This window comes from Rutilus rutilus (assembly GCF_951802725.1).
Source record: "Rutilus rutilus genome assembly, chromosome: 14".
NCBI lineage: Eukaryota > Metazoa > Chordata > Actinopteri > Cypriniformes > Leuciscidae > Rutilus > Rutilus rutilus.
This window is the reverse complement of record NC_140219.1, coordinates 17,884,892-17,902,627: the sequence shown is the minus strand read 5'-3', so window position 1 is coordinate 17,902,627 and position 17,736 is coordinate 17,884,892. Positions and strand designations below refer to the sequence as shown.

At 38.6% G+C, this 17,736-nt stretch overlaps 1 protein-coding gene across 1 annotated transcript; it reads right to left on the bottom strand.

Annotated features, from left to right (window-relative positions):
• Positions 1-4,819: 4,819 nt before the first annotated feature.
• vimr2 (vimentin-related 2) lies at positions 4,820-17,617 on the bottom strand. Its single transcript, XM_084430869.1, has 10 exons — positions 17,443-17,617; positions 16,442-16,583; positions 15,993-16,151; positions 15,707-15,826; positions 13,992-14,087; positions 13,341-13,478; positions 11,329-11,457; positions 8,168-8,278; positions 7,971-8,095; positions 4,820-5,640 (listed from the first exon to the last, which is right to left on the bottom strand). Exons 1-10 carry the CDS (start codon positions 17,541-17,543, stop codon positions 5,598-5,600), a joined length of 1,164 nt encoding a protein of 387 aa, XP_084286995.1. The 5' UTR covers positions 17,544-17,617; the 3' UTR covers positions 4,820-5,597.
• Between the last annotated feature and the right edge of the window lie 119 nt (positions 17,618-17,736).

The following is a 17,736-nucleotide window of genomic DNA, read 5'->3' as shown; positions in this document are numbered from 1 at the left end:
GAAACATTAGAAGAATAGTTGTTCAACCCGAACCTCCATCGCAAAGACGACTTGAGCAGGACGTTTCTGTGATACCCTACTCAGTTCGATGTTCAACATGAGATGCTGCAACTGTAATTCCTCACCATCAGCATTAACAAGTGCATGTCCATCAACAAATCGATGTGTATATTTCAAATTTATGGTGGTGAACTGTATTATACGTTAAATGAGTACTAACGTGAATGACTGATGTAACATTAAAGTTTGTAAAACAAATCTTTCTCAATCCTTTATCATTACTCAAAGTAGTAAGAACAACAGACAATCTGCATTAATAGACACAGTTTTAGGAAATAGTGACCGACTATAGCTGAACCAGTTCAGGTAGCCGGTTAGCCTAGACACACAATATAAAACACAAAATTTTGAACACACTGTAGAAAATATATACATCAGTAATTAGTCATACTTACGGGTCGTAATTCTGAGGAGCAAGTTAATCCAAAAAAAGTGGGTACTGTACTATCTTTAATGGAAAAGCATTTAGTAAATCCCATTTAGACCTTATGGAGATTTGAGAAGAAATCGTCAGAAGGTTATACTGCTGTTGTATCGCTGTGGTAATTTTAACCACGGACTCTTCACATCCTCATCCTTTGGAAGTGTTTACAAAGAGAATTTGCTTTTGCTGAGCAGAAAACAGCATCTTCACGACATACACAACACAAACCAGCAGTTAGCTACAGCGTTTGAGGGAGGGTCAGGTTGTTCACGGGCGGACAATGTAGTAGAACATAGGCAGGCATTAGGAAAATGTGTTACTTAGTGACGTGTAGCCGTAACAGAAATGGGATTCGAAATCCTGACGACTCGTTTAGGAGGTTCAGAGTCAATTCTTTCTTTTGAGAGACAATAACTTTATTTAGCGTGCACTTTTGGCTTCACAACTTTGCAGATCGTTTACATTCACAGACAGCTACATTACACATTCCATGAAAGGTAATATTTGAAAAAGCATATAGGGAGAACTTTAATAATTGTTCTAAATTGATTAAACTAGGGAAGTCAACACCACAACTATAATTACACTGAGGAACAATATGGTTGGAATCACTTTCAGAATTATATATTTTTCCAGCTGATGAACATTGACAGCCAATCAGAATCCACTTGACTTTAAAGAGCTTGAGCAGATGACAAAACTTTAGCTTTTGTTTATAATGAACAGGATGTTATCGTCTGTTGGTATGGATGCTAATAATGCTTTTTGGTGTGAATGGGCCAATACTGACAAAAAGTTGTTTAGATGGTTGTGACGATGAAATTTACACTTGAGATCCTGTCAAAGTCAGGCTCCAAATCCATCCTGCTATGTTGATCCATCAGCCAGATGAAAGAAGCACCTGGACAGAGTCACTGATTGCAAAATCATTAACCTTCAACATCCCAATTGAATTTATGTCACAAAGAAACAAAGTAACCTCATGAATGATGAGATTCTTTATCAAATGTGAACCAAAAAGCCAAGAAGACTTTTTCACTTGTGCATTATCATCAGAATGAACAAGAAAAAATAAAGACAACCATGATCTAGAACGGTGTTTGGTGTTCTCACTGTTATGCATGCACCTTAATCCTAGTGAGAAAGTGAAAGAGTGATGCCTTCTTTCTTCGGCTGGCAACATCTTGCCGATTCCCTGTAGCTAAGGCAACCTCTGTAATTTATTATTTGTTCGGTTCTTATTATGGAAAGACTTTCTCAATTGACTCTCACTTTTGTATATTTTCACAGTCGTTATTTTCTTTCTTTACTCTCCCCCCCCCCTCCCTGTCTTTGTTTATTTGCTGTAATAACATGCTTGGTCTCGTTTTCAGACACATCATACTTGAACCTTAAAAATGAGTTTTCTCTTTCAAAGGGACTTTGATTATTTGTTCAGTCGGTCAGGTTGGGATAAAACAGCCAAGTGTGTCTATCAAGAGGTGAGCGCTGAATTGAATCACAAGCTGCTCTCGTAGTGAACATTACCTTAAATTCCTAATCCAATTTTTCATGACTGAAACAGCATGTTCTGTTTGGCTCAAATATCATAAGGTATTGCCAATGACTACTTTATGCAAGGTTGGATGCCATTCTTCATGTGAAATTCCCCTGTAATATGTGTGGGGAACAGGGTAAATCTAAACATGACTGGGAAAATTTAAACATGTCCGGGTCTTATTTCACACCAAAATCAAAAGAAAGAAATGAACCCACTTTTAGTACCATTGCAGTTTTTTTTGTTTTGGTTTTATTTGGCATTATGACATTTTTTTTTTTGTATTAACCACCACTGAAAATATTTTGGATTATACCAACAAAAAAAAACAAGTAATAAAAACTCAGTGAGTGTTTTAGCGCAATTTTCTCACGTCATGGGATCACAACACTCAAAATTCAATTTTTGAAGCATAAAGGAAAGATTTTTTATCAAATCTTTTTTTCTAATATTATTGTTAATTTTAGAAGCTATTGATTGCAATTTGTTTCAACTCGATAGCTATTATGGTTGCCGAGAAATTTGCAAAAAACAGAATTTTTTCTGGAATTCCCAGGAAATCCAAAATCTTTTCCTGGATTTTTTTTGTGCATTCCCGAGATTAGACCTTCCTTAACATAATGCCGAAAACCCGAAGTCTCTAGGTGGTCTGGTTGAGGAGTAGATAGAAGTGCAAGATTGGTGCGCACAGACAGAACAGAAATCATGAGTTAACAATCGCAATTTTGTCCGGTGGAAAATTGCGCTAAAAAAAGTTAACTACCAAAATAAAAAGATAAAATAATACTCTGAATGCACTAAGCAAGGTGATGAACATTTGGGGAGAAAATGTGCTTAATTATTATTAAAGTAATGTCACAATGAAGTGAATTAATCTTTATGGCCCTTAAAGGCTCCATTTTGTTTATTTTAAATTTTTTTATGAATTAATTTTTAATTATTCAACTTATTCTTATTTTAAACCTTATTACTTACAACAGTGTATTCATTCTTACACACAGGCTGGCCGTAGCAATAACACTGACCAGACTCAGGTGTGTAAACTTTCATTAGCATTAGTATTAGTGAAGATTAGGAGCTGGTTTTTAATCTGTTATTCATAGATGTCTCTCCCTCCATTTTCACTTCTCATCAAGGACATCAGGATTAAAAGGCCAGGGGTGTCACTGACCGCTGACCCAAACCTCAGCTTTGATGACTGACCCCTACTGCCAAGTTGTCAAGGTTTGAAAGCTAAAAGGAAGACCGGCCTCTGACCTCTCAATGTCACTGCTGGCCTACAAGGGGTTAATAGCCCCTCAAACCTCCCATAAGGGTCCACCGAGAGGGGTAAAAACTCCCATACTAATACATCATGTCCAAACTTGCCATCATCATCATCAAAATAATTCTGTTACGCCTAAAGAGCAGTCGTTTCTGTTTTAATCATTTGTTTTCAGCCTGGATAAGTTGTTGTTTTTCAATTTGGGAAAATTGACTTTATGAAATTGTAAATGACGTACCCACCATCCCTACGAAATTAACAATGTAGTGCAAATTGACTGAAAAAGGCATTGCCTGTGTTTAAGAAATGTTTCATTGATCAAATTTAATTTGATGTACATCAGCACGCGGTAAACAAATTAGCAAATAATGAGAACACATTATTCATCACATTAGAGACAGAAACAAGCTGGAAAAAGATGCAAACCAATGTGTATCGAATAAGAAAATGCCCAGCCAGATTTCCCTGCATGACCTTTTGATCCCCTCCTGCTGATGTCAGATCCTTCCCTCCTCTTTCCCATTGTCAAACCTCAGGAAAGGCCAGAAGCAAACTAAAGTCCCCACAGGCCAGGAGACCAGGCCCAGGGTCCCATACTTCATCAGAAGCACCCTGAAGGCTTTGGGGTGGGTGAGTGTATTTAAAGAGGGGGAGGTTCAGGGTGATCTGGTGCCCTTGGGCAACAAGAATGACTAAGTACCTCAGCAGTGAAAATAAGGGCCCCAAAGACAGAGTGACTTCCTCTCCTGCTGGCCATGCTTCATATCCACAGAATTAAAGGAGTCAGTTTGGCTACACAGGTCAGTTCAGCCACACCGCAGCCCTTACGGATGGGCTTCAATTCAACAGGAATTCACGGGTCCTGGATAATCTTATCTAATCCATTATTAGCTGCATTTTTCATCTTAAATGCACAGATAACAAGCCTCTGATAGGGTTAATAGCACAGGGCGCTTACAAGTGAGGGGCAGTATGAAGATTGAAGGGCTTGCTGGGTAAAACTCCACAGCGCTCCTCTCCAAGACTTCAAAGGTGGTGAAACGATACGGCACTTGACTGACAGAAGGACGATTGCGGTCTCTTTCAAGTCCATGTCGGCATAAAAAGTGAAATGTACTCAACTTAGAGTTCAGAAGAAAAAAGACTGAATGATTTTTTTTAAAGGCAAAGATTTATTTAAACGCTGTTGCACAGAAGAGAGTCAGTATGTTCAATTAAAAATTAGCTGCAGATCATAAGGGACAAGCAAAAAGTCCAACAAGTCAATGAAAAATGTGGAGTACTAGAGTTATTCGTTTAGTTTCCTTCTCAATATTTTATCCAATCAAACGTTTTTGTGTAGTCAAGCTACAATCTTCATCTGTCTAAGTACACATGATAGCTTTTGACAGAACAGGAAAGGTTAAAGGTAAAGTGTCTGTCATCAGGCTCTATCTGCAGAGTGATATAACTCCAGTGTGAATGAAACATGAATGTATACTACCATTCAAAAGTTTGGGGTTGGTAAGATCTTTTTATTTTTTTTTTATTTTTTGGAAAAAGCCTCTTCTGCTTACCAAGGCTGCATTTATTTAATCAAAATACAGTAAAAACAGTGAATTGTGAAATATTATAACAATTAAAAATAACTGCTTTGTGTTTCAATATATTTTTTAACATGTAATTTATTCCTGTGATGTGTCATTAATCCAATCTTCAGTGTCAAGCGATCCTTCAGAAATCATTTTAATAAGATCATTTGCTGATCAGTTTTTATTATTATCAATGTTGAAAAGTTAAGCTGCGTAATATTTTTATGGAAACTATAATATTTTTCAAACTTCTATGTTGAATAGAATGTTCAAAAGAACAGCATTTTTTTAATAAAAATGTTTTGTAAGTTTACAAATGCCTTTTACTGTCACTTTTGTTCAATTTAATGCATCCCTGCTGAACAAAAGTATTGATTTCTTTCAAAATAAATCTTACTTATCCCAAACTTTTTGACAGTATAGTGCATGTATGTTCAGTGATCAGTGATGAAACAGCAAGTAGAAGATTCCTGTGCTGAAAATCCCCCAACACTTCCACTTCTGCTTCTTGAAGACCCCGGGTTACCTGCCACTGACCCGTTATCAATGAGCTTGCACACACTCCCTGAAGTTCATCTGTCAGTGAAGCTTTACATCTGCTCAGAAGGTTAAGTGTGTCTGACAGCTGTTTTCTTTACTATCTTGATTTGTGAGACTCATTGTTAAGGGTTGAACTGTATGTGGTTTTAGCGTTTCTTTGTGTTTGCTTCAGTCCAGAGAAGAGCATCACATTCTTGCATCTTACAAGCAGCTCAGTCTCTCCACCTCTTCTTCAACCAAACCCCTGGAGCAGGGAAAAAACAACAACAACTCAGTCTGCATTTATTTGATCCAAATGGTAGCTTGAGCTTCCCCCCTTTCATCTGCACTAGTGAAAGGTTAGGGTAACTATTTCACTGCTAACTAACCTGAATCTCAGTAGCTGTTTCCATCCACCTATTTTATGCACATTTTGAGAAAAAAAAACAAAACGCTGGATGGAAATGCCAAGATGCACATAAATTCTAAAAATGCCTATATAAAAAGTTTTGTGCTCAATTGAGGCGGATAGATTTTTTTTCTGACATTTCCCCAATAAATCCCTCACAAAACTTTTAGATTTTGCCTCAACAGAGAATGTGATTGGGTAACTGGACTAACCAGTGGACCAATCGCATTGCACAGCATCTAAAATGTTGGTTTGAATTCTGAAATGCCTGGACCAAAGTCTGTCATCAGAATGATTTGGTTCAACTCCCTCTCGGAAGCGTCTCAAACAATTGCGTTCCCAAACACCAGGCACCAGAAGGCAAGGTAACATGACAGTGTTTATTGCATTTTGTCTGCATGTTCTGAGACGCAAGTCATTTATGATGTTGGAAAAAAGAGCCACAGTGGCTTCTCTAATTGCAGCAACTTCCCTTTTTATTACAGATATTTAGCACCACTTTCCCAGGAAGTGACGATTTTGTTCTCTTGAACAGATGGGATGGAAAGGTGCTTTATTTACAAATGTTTTCTGTAATATTCCAATTAAGTTAAATTCCCGGCTTTGGATGGGAACATATAGTGTCACAGGGTTCAATGTATCCCTGATCTAAGGATAATCTTAAGCAACTGTATACCATGGTAAAATGTCTGTCGAGAGGCCGGCACAGATGCTGGAATGAATGATGTGCAGTCTGTACTGTTTTGAACTGATAATGATGCTGAATGTGACTGAATGATGCATCAGAGACGCTCGGCATTTGGCAAAAACTGCATTTGGGATTTTTCCCAAGCCAAATGGCAATTGAGAAGGCAGCATGGTGTCATTAGGGGTTTGTCGAGCAGACAGCTCTCTAAAGTCTGCAAGAACATACAAGCCAAGCCTTCATCTCTTATTCATGAAGGAAGAGAAAGCAGCTGTAATATAAATCTAGTTTATAATTGATAAAAATGATGTACATATGCAGAAGGCACAGAGTTGGGACAACAGCTGCATGGCCTGTCGACTAAGACAAAACCAGCTCACTCTGTCCATTTTAATGAGCCTTTGTTTGTAAGTTGGACGCTTCCTGAACCTCAAAGGCCAGGAACCTCTATTTTAGGGGCATTTCAAGGGATGCCTTGTGCATGTGTCATCATGCCACATACATCAGAGGAGACTGGGAGTATTCCCAATCCGGTGATGCCATGAAAAGACACGCGTTTAGGGAAGAAGGAAATTACTTCATGCTTTCTGCGACTGTAAGGGGATGCGCTTCCTGTGACCTATCTTGGCCTCAGGAATAGTTAATTATGTCACAGCCATTTACTCTGCAGTGCAATGACATAATTGAACACATATATCCTTCATTATCTGTAAAAATGCATTTAAAAGAGGGGGGATTATTATTGTTTATATTTTGTGATTTTTTTTTTTTTTCTTTTTTTTTTCTTATTCAATTTATTTTTTGTCTTACCTCCATTATTGTCATATTTAAAATGTTATACTAATACTGTTTTATACTTAAAAACTGTCACAATGCTAGGGTTGATTGACAGGGCTTTTGCTAAGGTCGGGTTAAGTTGTTGTTTACTGATTCACGTCTAAAAGAGCCCACCCTCAAACATCTATGATACTCTGGTTTGTCCATTTTATCAACCACCAGGGTAAAATCTTAAGTCTGGTCACTTAGAAAAGTAACAGCACACCTCTCTGCAACAAGCTGCAAGATTTACACTACCATTCCAAAGTTTGGGGTAAGTAAGATTTACATTTTTCAGTTACAGTTTTCAAAAGTGACAGTAAAAGCATTTGTAACGTTATAACATATTTCCATTTCAAATAAAAGCTGTTCTTTCGAACTAGAATCCTAAAAAACTGTATCACAGTTTTCACAAATATATTAAACTGTTTTCAGCTTCGTGAAGGATAATGTAACACTGAAGACTGGAGTAATGGCTGCTGAAAATTCAGCTTTGCCATCAATGGAATAAATTATAATTATAATAATATTTCACAATATTACTGTTTTAGATCAAATAAATGCGTCTTGGTGAGCATAAGAGACTTCTTTTAAAAACATAAAAAAAAATGTTACCAACCCCAAACCTTTCAAAGGTAGTGTATCATGTATGAGCAATAGTGACAGTGATGATAACATGTATCACCTGTAAGCAGCAATCTCAATGTCTAGATTCATCTTCTGATTTAGCAGTTCTTCATAGTCCCCACTTTGATCCTTCATCTGGAACTGAAGATCAGCCTCCTCGTCCTCCAGCTGACAAATGTAATTCTGGACAGAAACAACACACTGGTGAGATGCTGAGAGCTGCTGCAGAAAAATATGAACAGCGAGTGCTTGTACCTCCAGCTCTTCTACCTCCTCCAGGTATTTGGCTTTCTTGGATTCTATTTCAGCCTCCAACTCATCTTCACGCTTCTCCAGCTCTTCCACCTCTTTCTGCAGCTCTGCAATCTGCAATTACACATATACAGCACCAGTCAAACGTTTGGGCAAAGCTGACTGAATGTGTATTTCTGATCTTTAATAGCATTTTAATCTAAATGCTTATGCTTAAAATAATCTATGCATTTGCACCAAAGAGGAAAAGCATCCAGCAAGTGTCCAGAATATATGAGAGGTCTATACTCTTTAAAAATCACCTTAGATGGCATCATGCGAAGTTGGTGTGATTGTCCAGAGTGTGCAGAGCTGTGATTTATACAATTTGAAGGATAGCTTTGATTTGTCACCATGCAATTTCAATAATTCCATTTATTTCATTGTTTTGATAACTGCAATGTGGACAACAAAATTATGTCCAAAGACACTATGCATAAACATGAAGATGCAGATACACAATGTATAACAACAAAGAGCTGTGCTTAACAAAACATGATGTTGTAATTAATGCCTATTTTGGTCTTAAATTAGTAATTGTGCGAGCATGTCTGAAAACTGTTGACATTTCACTTTGCATATTCACCTTTCAACAAACACAACACAGAGAACTGTCAGCCACACCTCTGTGCACGAGCTGCCCTGCTGTGAGTAATTACTGTAATCAGGTAAGTTAAACAGTCAGCTGTCAGAGATGGATGGAGATTGCACGCTCTGTTTCTCTTTCAGGTAGATCCTGGGAGGCTCCGAGCTCTGTTATTAACAAGCTGATGATACGTCAACCGATGAAAGTGGTTGTTACTCTGCTTTGGGTCTCGATTAAGAGTAAGGCGGTCTGGTTGGTCTGGTTCAAACTGTCTCAGAGAGCAACCAGATCACTAGTGTCCATTCTTAATGGCAGGAGAGATAGGGTGAAACTGAAGACAGCTGCCCTGCTGCCAGGTCAGTCAGTAACATCATAGAGAGCGTTTTAAAGAAACTGATTTCAGGGTCAGTGACAACTTTTTTGTTGTTGTTGTCTGGATCCATTCCTTTATTCAAAAATACATTAAACATGCAATTTATATATACAATGCCGTCAGTGCATCTCTTTTATGCACGAGTATGTTTTAAGTTTTAAATAAAAATTCATTTTGATAATTTATTGGGGCATAATATCCTTAATTTCATGTAGAAAAGCCTCGTCACTCATGTGTCAAGGTTAATAAGTCTCTAAAATGGAAGATGATTTGACCATTTTATAACAAGGAAAGGTTAATTCAGGTTGTAAAATGTCATGTGGTGCAAACCTAAAAAATGCTAAAATAAAATAACACTTTTTTTTACTTTTCTATAATATATTGAAAAATGTTTTTGAAAATAATGATTAAGATGTGTGCACTCACATGTATCCATGATAAGTTAATACTTTTTACTTTGGTTTCACCACATGACATTTTTAGACTCAAACGTATATATTTTGTCTTAAAAAAGGCATAAAAGAATTGCAAGCCACATGAAACTTGAATACTTTTCTAAGAAATTATAACAAGTTTAAAATTAGTATTTCAAAAGAGTGTTCCTTTTCTTTACCATGGACACTTAATTGTCAATGACCCCTTCAAATAGTCTTCCAAGACAACACAATTATCTAAATCGTCAATCACTCGTCAAGTCATTATCTAAACCGAATTCAAGTGAGCTTCCAAAATAAAAATATTTCTTGACAACAATGCATATTTCACACTAGAAATTAAATCAACTGCTCTTTCAGATGTCATTATTCTTTCCACCAACCACTGAACTGCTAACAATGAACTGGATATCATAGACTGTGAAGGAGACATTTTTGCTGCTTTCAAAAACTGACAGTTTGAAGGCATTTTAGTAGAGATGACATAACATAAAAACTGGATTCAAATGTGCATTGATGCCTTCCTACTCCTTATCCTACCTGCAAAGCTTTCTGACACAAGCTACTGTAGGAAACACAACTGACAGAGGAGAAATGAGGAGAGCGAACTAAAAGAGAATGTAGTATGAAGGGAGGAAGCAAGATGAAGCAGTTCAGACTGTCCATCACTGATCAGCAGACAGAATCCTGTGTTATGAGAGTGAGCAGTGTGGTTAGAGACGGTCGGTTTATTTTAAGAGAGGGGCTACGACCACAACCACAATAATTAGAACCTAACCACCCTGATTGTTTTCTCAAATGTAAAGGTGTGAGTTGTGGCTGACCAATGATTTCCTTGCTCTTCAGGATGTAAACTAAGTCAGCAAGCGGCTCCTAATCATTTAAAACATAAATCCTGAATGATTTCCCTGTACGCTAATGCATCCGTCACTTTTTCCTTCCCTGCCTCTTTTCTTTTTCAACCTAAAGTTTCTCTTCATGCCGGTGAGGGAGGCTGACAGGTGAGATTTTATTACTACGGCTCAGTGCGATTTGCTGTCTCCCGAGGCACTGCAGGAATGTGTGAAGTTTATGAAGTTTATGATTGGGGGAGAGAGTGCGTTGGCAGACTGTGAAATGTATTGTTCATAATGGAAGACTGTGAGAGAGATAAACACTGTTATAGACTATACACTCCTCACATCCTCCCGGTCCAATCTCTTAGAATAAACACTCTGGGCAGCAGGAGTGCTCTTCCTTTATTCCTCCGCTGTCAGTCTGACTGAGGACATGGCATTGTGATACACCAATGATACTTTTAGTGAAATATTTAGAAGTTTTTACATTGTTCCCAGGTCATTTAGAATCAATCATCACTGAAATAATGACTAGCAGTTCAGTGAGGGAGTCTTTTGTGAACTCAGTAACTGATCTGATCGATTCACCGAGTGGGTCTGATTTGAACTACTAACTCAAGAGTGAGTTCGAGACATTTCATAATAATTCATAAAAATAATTTCTTTGCAACTCATACAGTGTTTTGATATTACAGAAAACAGTGGTGTGCACTTTAATGAGACAATGTCATTAAACCGGATGCATTTTATAGACAACGTAAACTAAATTTTAAATTATTGTCGAAAAAGTTTTGTTTTAGGCCTCATTTGCAACCATTTTAATGGCAGTCTGGAGTGCTGGAGTGCCTTTTGATGGGTCAGAGCTCAATTGTGTCGTTGAGAGGAAACTCACTCACCAAGTTCTTGAGGACATTCACGTCAGTCTCTTTAGAGATGTCCTTCACTTTCCCTCCAGTCAACTTAGCCAGCTGCTCCTCCTTCCCCTTCCCCTTTCCTGCAGCATCAACGGCGGCAGCGGACTCAAACTAAAATGCAGGAAAGTTTTACAAATTCAGGTTTCTTGCATCTCTAAAGAAGAGTTACCACCCATGAAGCTGAGTTCTATAGAGAGCAGGCAGTGAAGATGAATCACTGATTATTCCCAGAAGAAAGAAGAGCAAATGAAGGCCCATCAGGTGAGCAGGTGCAACCAGTCAAAAATCAGCCTCCAATTACTGTTCCCCCCAAATCCCAATCAATATCAATTGTGAGTGAGACAATTGGACCTTGTGCGGTGCTAATGAAACAAAGCACCAGTTTATGGTTCTGAGACCACCTGAGAGAGCAATGAATAGAAAAGCAGACCAAATGAAAACAGGGAATGGTGGTAAAGGATGTGTTTTTGTGTGTGTGCGAACTGGTTTTTGTGTATATACGACTACTAGCAGGAGTTGTTCTTGGCCTGCTTATCTTACACCTACACACAAACACACACTAGAAGACTGTTGAGCCTATAGAGGCTCTCCAGTGTCCTGGTGTAGAAGTGCTCTCTTCTCCTCTCCAGACCCATTCTGCATAGGAGCCTGGGAAGCGCTCCAGAGCTCTGATTACCACCGCGACCCCAGTCAAGAGCAGCCACTCCTGGGGCAAACAGGGTCAGAGGGCACTGGTGCTGTAGGATGACCTTTAGGGAGCCCTCACTCCTCAAACGACACAGAGGGGACAATAGTGCTCTGTGCTAGATGTGGACAGAGCTCTCTGTCCCACAAAACTGCCCCCTGAAGTAAAGTGTGAAAGAGGAAGGAAAATACAAAATACAAGCACAAGCACAAATACAAGTTGTGTTAAGAGGTTAGTTCACCCAAAAAGACAATTCTGTCCTCATTTATAGGGAATATTGAACTTGTTTGTTCCTTCTCAGTGCTGGATAGTGTCCATCCCCATTCACTTTCATAATATGGAAAAGAGCAGCATGAACATTATGCTACATTTCTCCTTTCTGTCCCACAGAATCGTCTTTTTTTTTAGAGTGTGGGGGTGGGTGGATGGTGGGGGACCAGATCCTTCAAAAGGAATGTTTCAAGTTGATACAAACTCAATTGACAGCATGTGGCACAATGTTGATTACAGCAGAAAACAATTATAAAATAACTAACATAAAATAAAATAATAGTCCCACTGCAAAAATGTAGAATTTAGACTTTTCTAACATTACATTTCACATTCCAGCCTTTAAAACCTTAAACGTTGGTTTCATTTACTTTTATTGTAACTGCCTTTCTCGAACTCTTACTCTTTTTTAACTATTTTCTATGGTAATCAACATTAACTACCATTCAAAAGTTTGGGGTCTTAAGAATTTTTCATGTTTTTGAAAGACGACACCAAGGCTGCATTTATTTGATCAAAAATAAAGTAAAACAGTAATATTGTAAAATATTATTGCAATTTAACAGTTTTCTATTTTAATATATTTTGAACTGCAATTTTTTCCTGTGATGGCAAAGCTACATTTTCAGTATCATTACTCCAGTCTTAGTGTTACATGATCTCTTCAGAAATCATTACAATAATAATAATAATATGATTTGCTGCTCAAGAAACATTTCTGATTATTATCAATGTTGAAAACAGTTGTGCTGCTGCTTTATGTGGAAACCATGATACAATTTTTTCAGGATTCTTTAATGAATAAAAAGTTCATCAAAAGAACAACATTTATTTGAAATAGGAATCTTTTGTAACATTATAACTGTCTTTACTGTCACTTTTAATCAATTTAATGCATCTTTGCCGAATAAAATAATTTCTTTAAAAAAATAATAATAATCTTACTGAACACAAATTTTTTAACAGTAGGCTAAATGCCACCAAAGCTGTCAATTTAGCTTGTACAGACCACTGGAGTATATACTGGTGTGTAATTTACCGTGAGACTCTCAGCCAGCTCGCTGTAGTACTCCTTGATGTCCATGATGGCTGGAGTGATATCAAAGGTTGGGAACTGCAGGGATACAGCGGGAGAACCTTCATCCAGAGGCCTGGGCTCACTCAGCTTCTCCATTCTCTGTGAACAAACGCAATATCATGGCTTTTGGTTTCTACTCAGGTAACAATATCTGCCTGTGCAAGATAGGGCAGCTGTTCATTAATCTGGCCCCAATGAAGTGTTCAAGAAAAGGAGATTGAGTCTGAGTCTCAGCTTGTTCTCGTCAACATGAATAATGAGAGAGCGGCAGATGTATCAAGATAATAATAGCAGTTAATAAAACAAGAAGAACTTCTGTTTTCATTTCATACGCAAGGAGTGAGTTATACTGCACGTCCCAGAGGGAGGTCAACAGATATTTCCCTGTTTCCAGCCATTGCGTACCCGCAGACTCCCCATGTACGACATTCTTTCATTCTGTGTTTGAGGAACCGTGTTTCCTGTCAGTCTCCGTTCCCCTAAACCTGTTCCCCTTACGATCAGAGGAGACACCTTAAATAGCAAAACCCCCCAAGCCCGTGCCAAAATTTTCCGATTTCAAATAAGAAGTAACAAGAAGTGTTTTTCACGCCACATTCTGCATGGCCTTACCATTTGGTGCTGCCTCTCCATGGCGGCCAGCTGCTCCTCATAGATGGCCACTTGCTCTCGAAGGGCTAGACAGTCAGTGGTAATTACATCCACCTCCTGAGTGGGGAAGCAGAAATAAAGGTCAATTCAAACACAATGCACTTACCCTCTACATCTTCTATCACGAGCATCCTCAGTGCCACCAGGTTGTGCCCTGGCAAAGACTGCAATGCAGGGGAGAGGAGATCCACATACAGTACGTAGCCTAACGTCCCCCATTTTATTCGGCTCATCTGGGTATCTTAAGTGCCTGATTAATTGGCGATGAATTCAATTACTCAGAGTGAAAGCATTTGCATGTGAATGCTGCAGTGTGACGATGGATCTGGGCGGCAGAGGACGCGCACAGCACACACACAAGCTTCCCCGGAGCCCAGAATTGGCACAGTGGCCGTTGTTCCCGTTATCTCAGCTTGAACACAAGCCCAGTACGGGAGAGAGTCTAGACAGCATTTCGATGCCGATTTGCTTCCTCTATTCCACACCACCGAAGGGCTGAACTTCACTATGGTGGACACATTCCAGCCAGATGCAGCACTGGTGCTTAAAATCATACATTCTCATGCCAGTTTTTTTTTTCTTCATATAACCACTGCTATTGTTAAAACCAGTTTAGTGAAATTAAACTAGTGACAATACAAAACTGTATATTGAACGTCATGCTTATATCTCTAAAGTATATTAACTTATGCAACTGCAACTATATTATACTTGTGGCTCCATCATAACTACCTCTTTGGATCTCTTCCTGTTTTATTCTCATCTCAGCCCAGCCTGAGCGCTAAGCCCTGCTCTGTTGCATCTACGAGATATGAGAGGCTGAATGAGTGAATTATTAGGCACAGTGAAAGCTTTCCCACATCTGCTCTTTTACTGGAGATGTGCTCTGACATCTGTGGGGTGACGGAGTGGTTTCTACAGAAAGCAGCTCGGGTTTCAGAATGGCCGCTGGCCGGGAGTCAGTGGGGCCTGTAATCAGGACTCTCCAGAGCGGATCTGGGAGCAGCAGCTGTACTGTGCCACTCCAGGGACTTTCACACACACCACTGGAGTCAGAACACCCCACCTGCAGCACAGGCTAACACTGCCATCTAGTGGTGGGGAAAGTGTAGAATTTCACTAAAGTTATATATTCTGGGGGTATGAATGCAGAGATTTGAGTCTGGTGGGGAGGTGGCATGGTGATTCAGTTTCTGTTTTGCTTATCTGTTAAATGAATACTTACTGTTCAGTACTGCACTGTGACATCCAAAAAGTATTTGGATACACTTAAGTCACACTTAATGTATTCATTTCATTACATTAGATAACAAAATATCAAACAAGGCATGTGACATTTATTTTAAACTTGAGAAACCATCCTATCATAAAATGAAGGATACACTTTTCTCGTTTATGGTTAAGCTTATTGTTAACTAAAACTTAAAAATAGTTTTTAGTAATTGAAATAAACACAAATTAAAATGACAAATGAAAATGTACAAATAAAAGCTAAAGTATATAAATATTCTATAATAGTATATAAATAATAGTAAATTAACACTTGATTGGATATGTTCTGTTTGAAAAACATGTTAATGTAAAATGTATATTTTTCTATAATATCTATCTTTAAATGTGGCTCAGTGTATCACATATCAAATAACATCAGCAGTTTTCATGGCATTTTTCATTACCAAAGAAACATCTTCCCGCTCTTGCAGGATGAGAGTCTTGTGCTCAACCACCTGATCATATTTCATCTGCAGACACCGCAGCTCACCCTTCAGCTCCTCTGTGTTACATAAAATCTCCTCCTAAGAGGTAAACAACCAGTAAGCAGCAAAGAAAGAATCAACAGAATAGATTGTGTTAAAGAAACTGACATTTGAGGAGAAAACACACACAGCTTAAATCAATGTAATGTTATCAAGTAAAGCATAAATATCCATCACCACTCAGGCCAGAGTTTCTGAGTGGTACCTTTTCTTTCCGTAGCCTCTCTATCACAGCCTCCAGGCTGTAGTCGGCAGGGCTGCTGATGCTGACGGTGGTGGTGGTGATCTGCTCTGACTCTAGTCTCTCTTCCAGCTCAATGATTTCAGCCTCAAGAGATTCATTCTCCTCCTCTAGAGACCGAACCTACCTCAGCCACAAATAAGGTAACGTATGAGAGTAGAGGACATGCAATACATACGAGTAATGGCTTATGCTCATATTACACTATGCAGTAGAGGACACCGTGACAGCATCTTCATGGCCTTAATATGATTTTCTTCACACCCTCTGGCAAATGACTGACCCCATTAAACATCATCATGGAAATATGATAATTGGGCCACACACAGGGAGACCATTAGATTCAGCATGAGCACAGCTGGTTGTTACCCAGCAGAACCTTGGGTGTGAGTGTGAACATTTTCATGTCTCACCACATTGATGAGGCCGGCCAGGCGATCGTTGAGGGCAGCGATGACAGAGCGCTCACTGACAAATCGAGCCACACCCTCCTTGTTTAGGGCACGAGCTGCAGCAAAATCCAGCTCAGGACATTCACTCACAGGCACTCTACCCCTGTCAAACAGACTGAAAGCTTTCCAATGTCTGAAATGGCATGTTTATTTTCTAAGCAAACCAAGCAAACAATATTTAAGGGAATGAGGAAGTACACAAGAGAGCTTAACTAATAACACATTTATGAAGTGTATTTATAATTCAAAGAATAAAGAGTGAAGTCATAGTTTAAAAGATTCAAATCATTCACACAGAGCTCCTAGTGTGACTACATGGTACAGTTTAAAAAGTTAAATTGGTAAATATTTTATCCAAACAAGTAAATAGAAAACATTTGAAAATGTTTCAGTGTCAAGTATTTTAGGAAACTAAGAAATATACAGTACACGCCACAGTTCAAAAGTTAGGGGTCAGTAAGTGTTTGTTTTTAATTGATACTTTAATTAAAAAATGTTGCATTAAATTGGTCAAAAGTGAGACGAAGTAAAAACAAAATTACATTTCAAATAAATGCTTAAAGAATCCTAGAAAGAAGAACTTGTATCATGGTTTCCAAATACCATTGAAAAAAATATTCAAATAGAAACCAGCTTTTAAATTGTAATATTTCACAATATTAGTTTTTTTAAATAAATAAATGCAGCATTGGTGAGCATAAGAGACTTACTGACCCAAAACTTTTTCATACAATAATAATGATAACCACTCCAGATGTGAATCAAATTAATTTTTTAAGAAACAAAGCAAAGTGAAAATTAAACTTGGCCAACAATCTCGATTTTGTAGATGTTTAGCCAATAAACTTTTATATGGAGGAATGCTTTGAAATGCCAAAATAGCAACTCTATGCTGATTACAATACATTCATTTAAAATGTACCAGCAATATGTGTAAGGCTTTCAGATCTAAAAGCACTGACCTGGCAGCGGAGCGGGCCTGGACTCCACAGCGTCCTGCAGCCTGGCTCCACTGCTCCTCCTCAAACAGCTTACGGTACGATGACACTCTCAGCAGGGCCATGACAGCAGCAGGAAAGCAAAAGATGATGACAACCGCACAAGCCGGGGGTCTATATAGACGGCGGGGCAGAGAATGTCACACACGCTTGTGGGATCTCTCACTGAACACAAAGTAGACTAACTAGGGGAACAGTGTCAGAAGATCAACCTTTCACATGGGACAGAAACAATTCAGCCACTGCAACATGACTGCA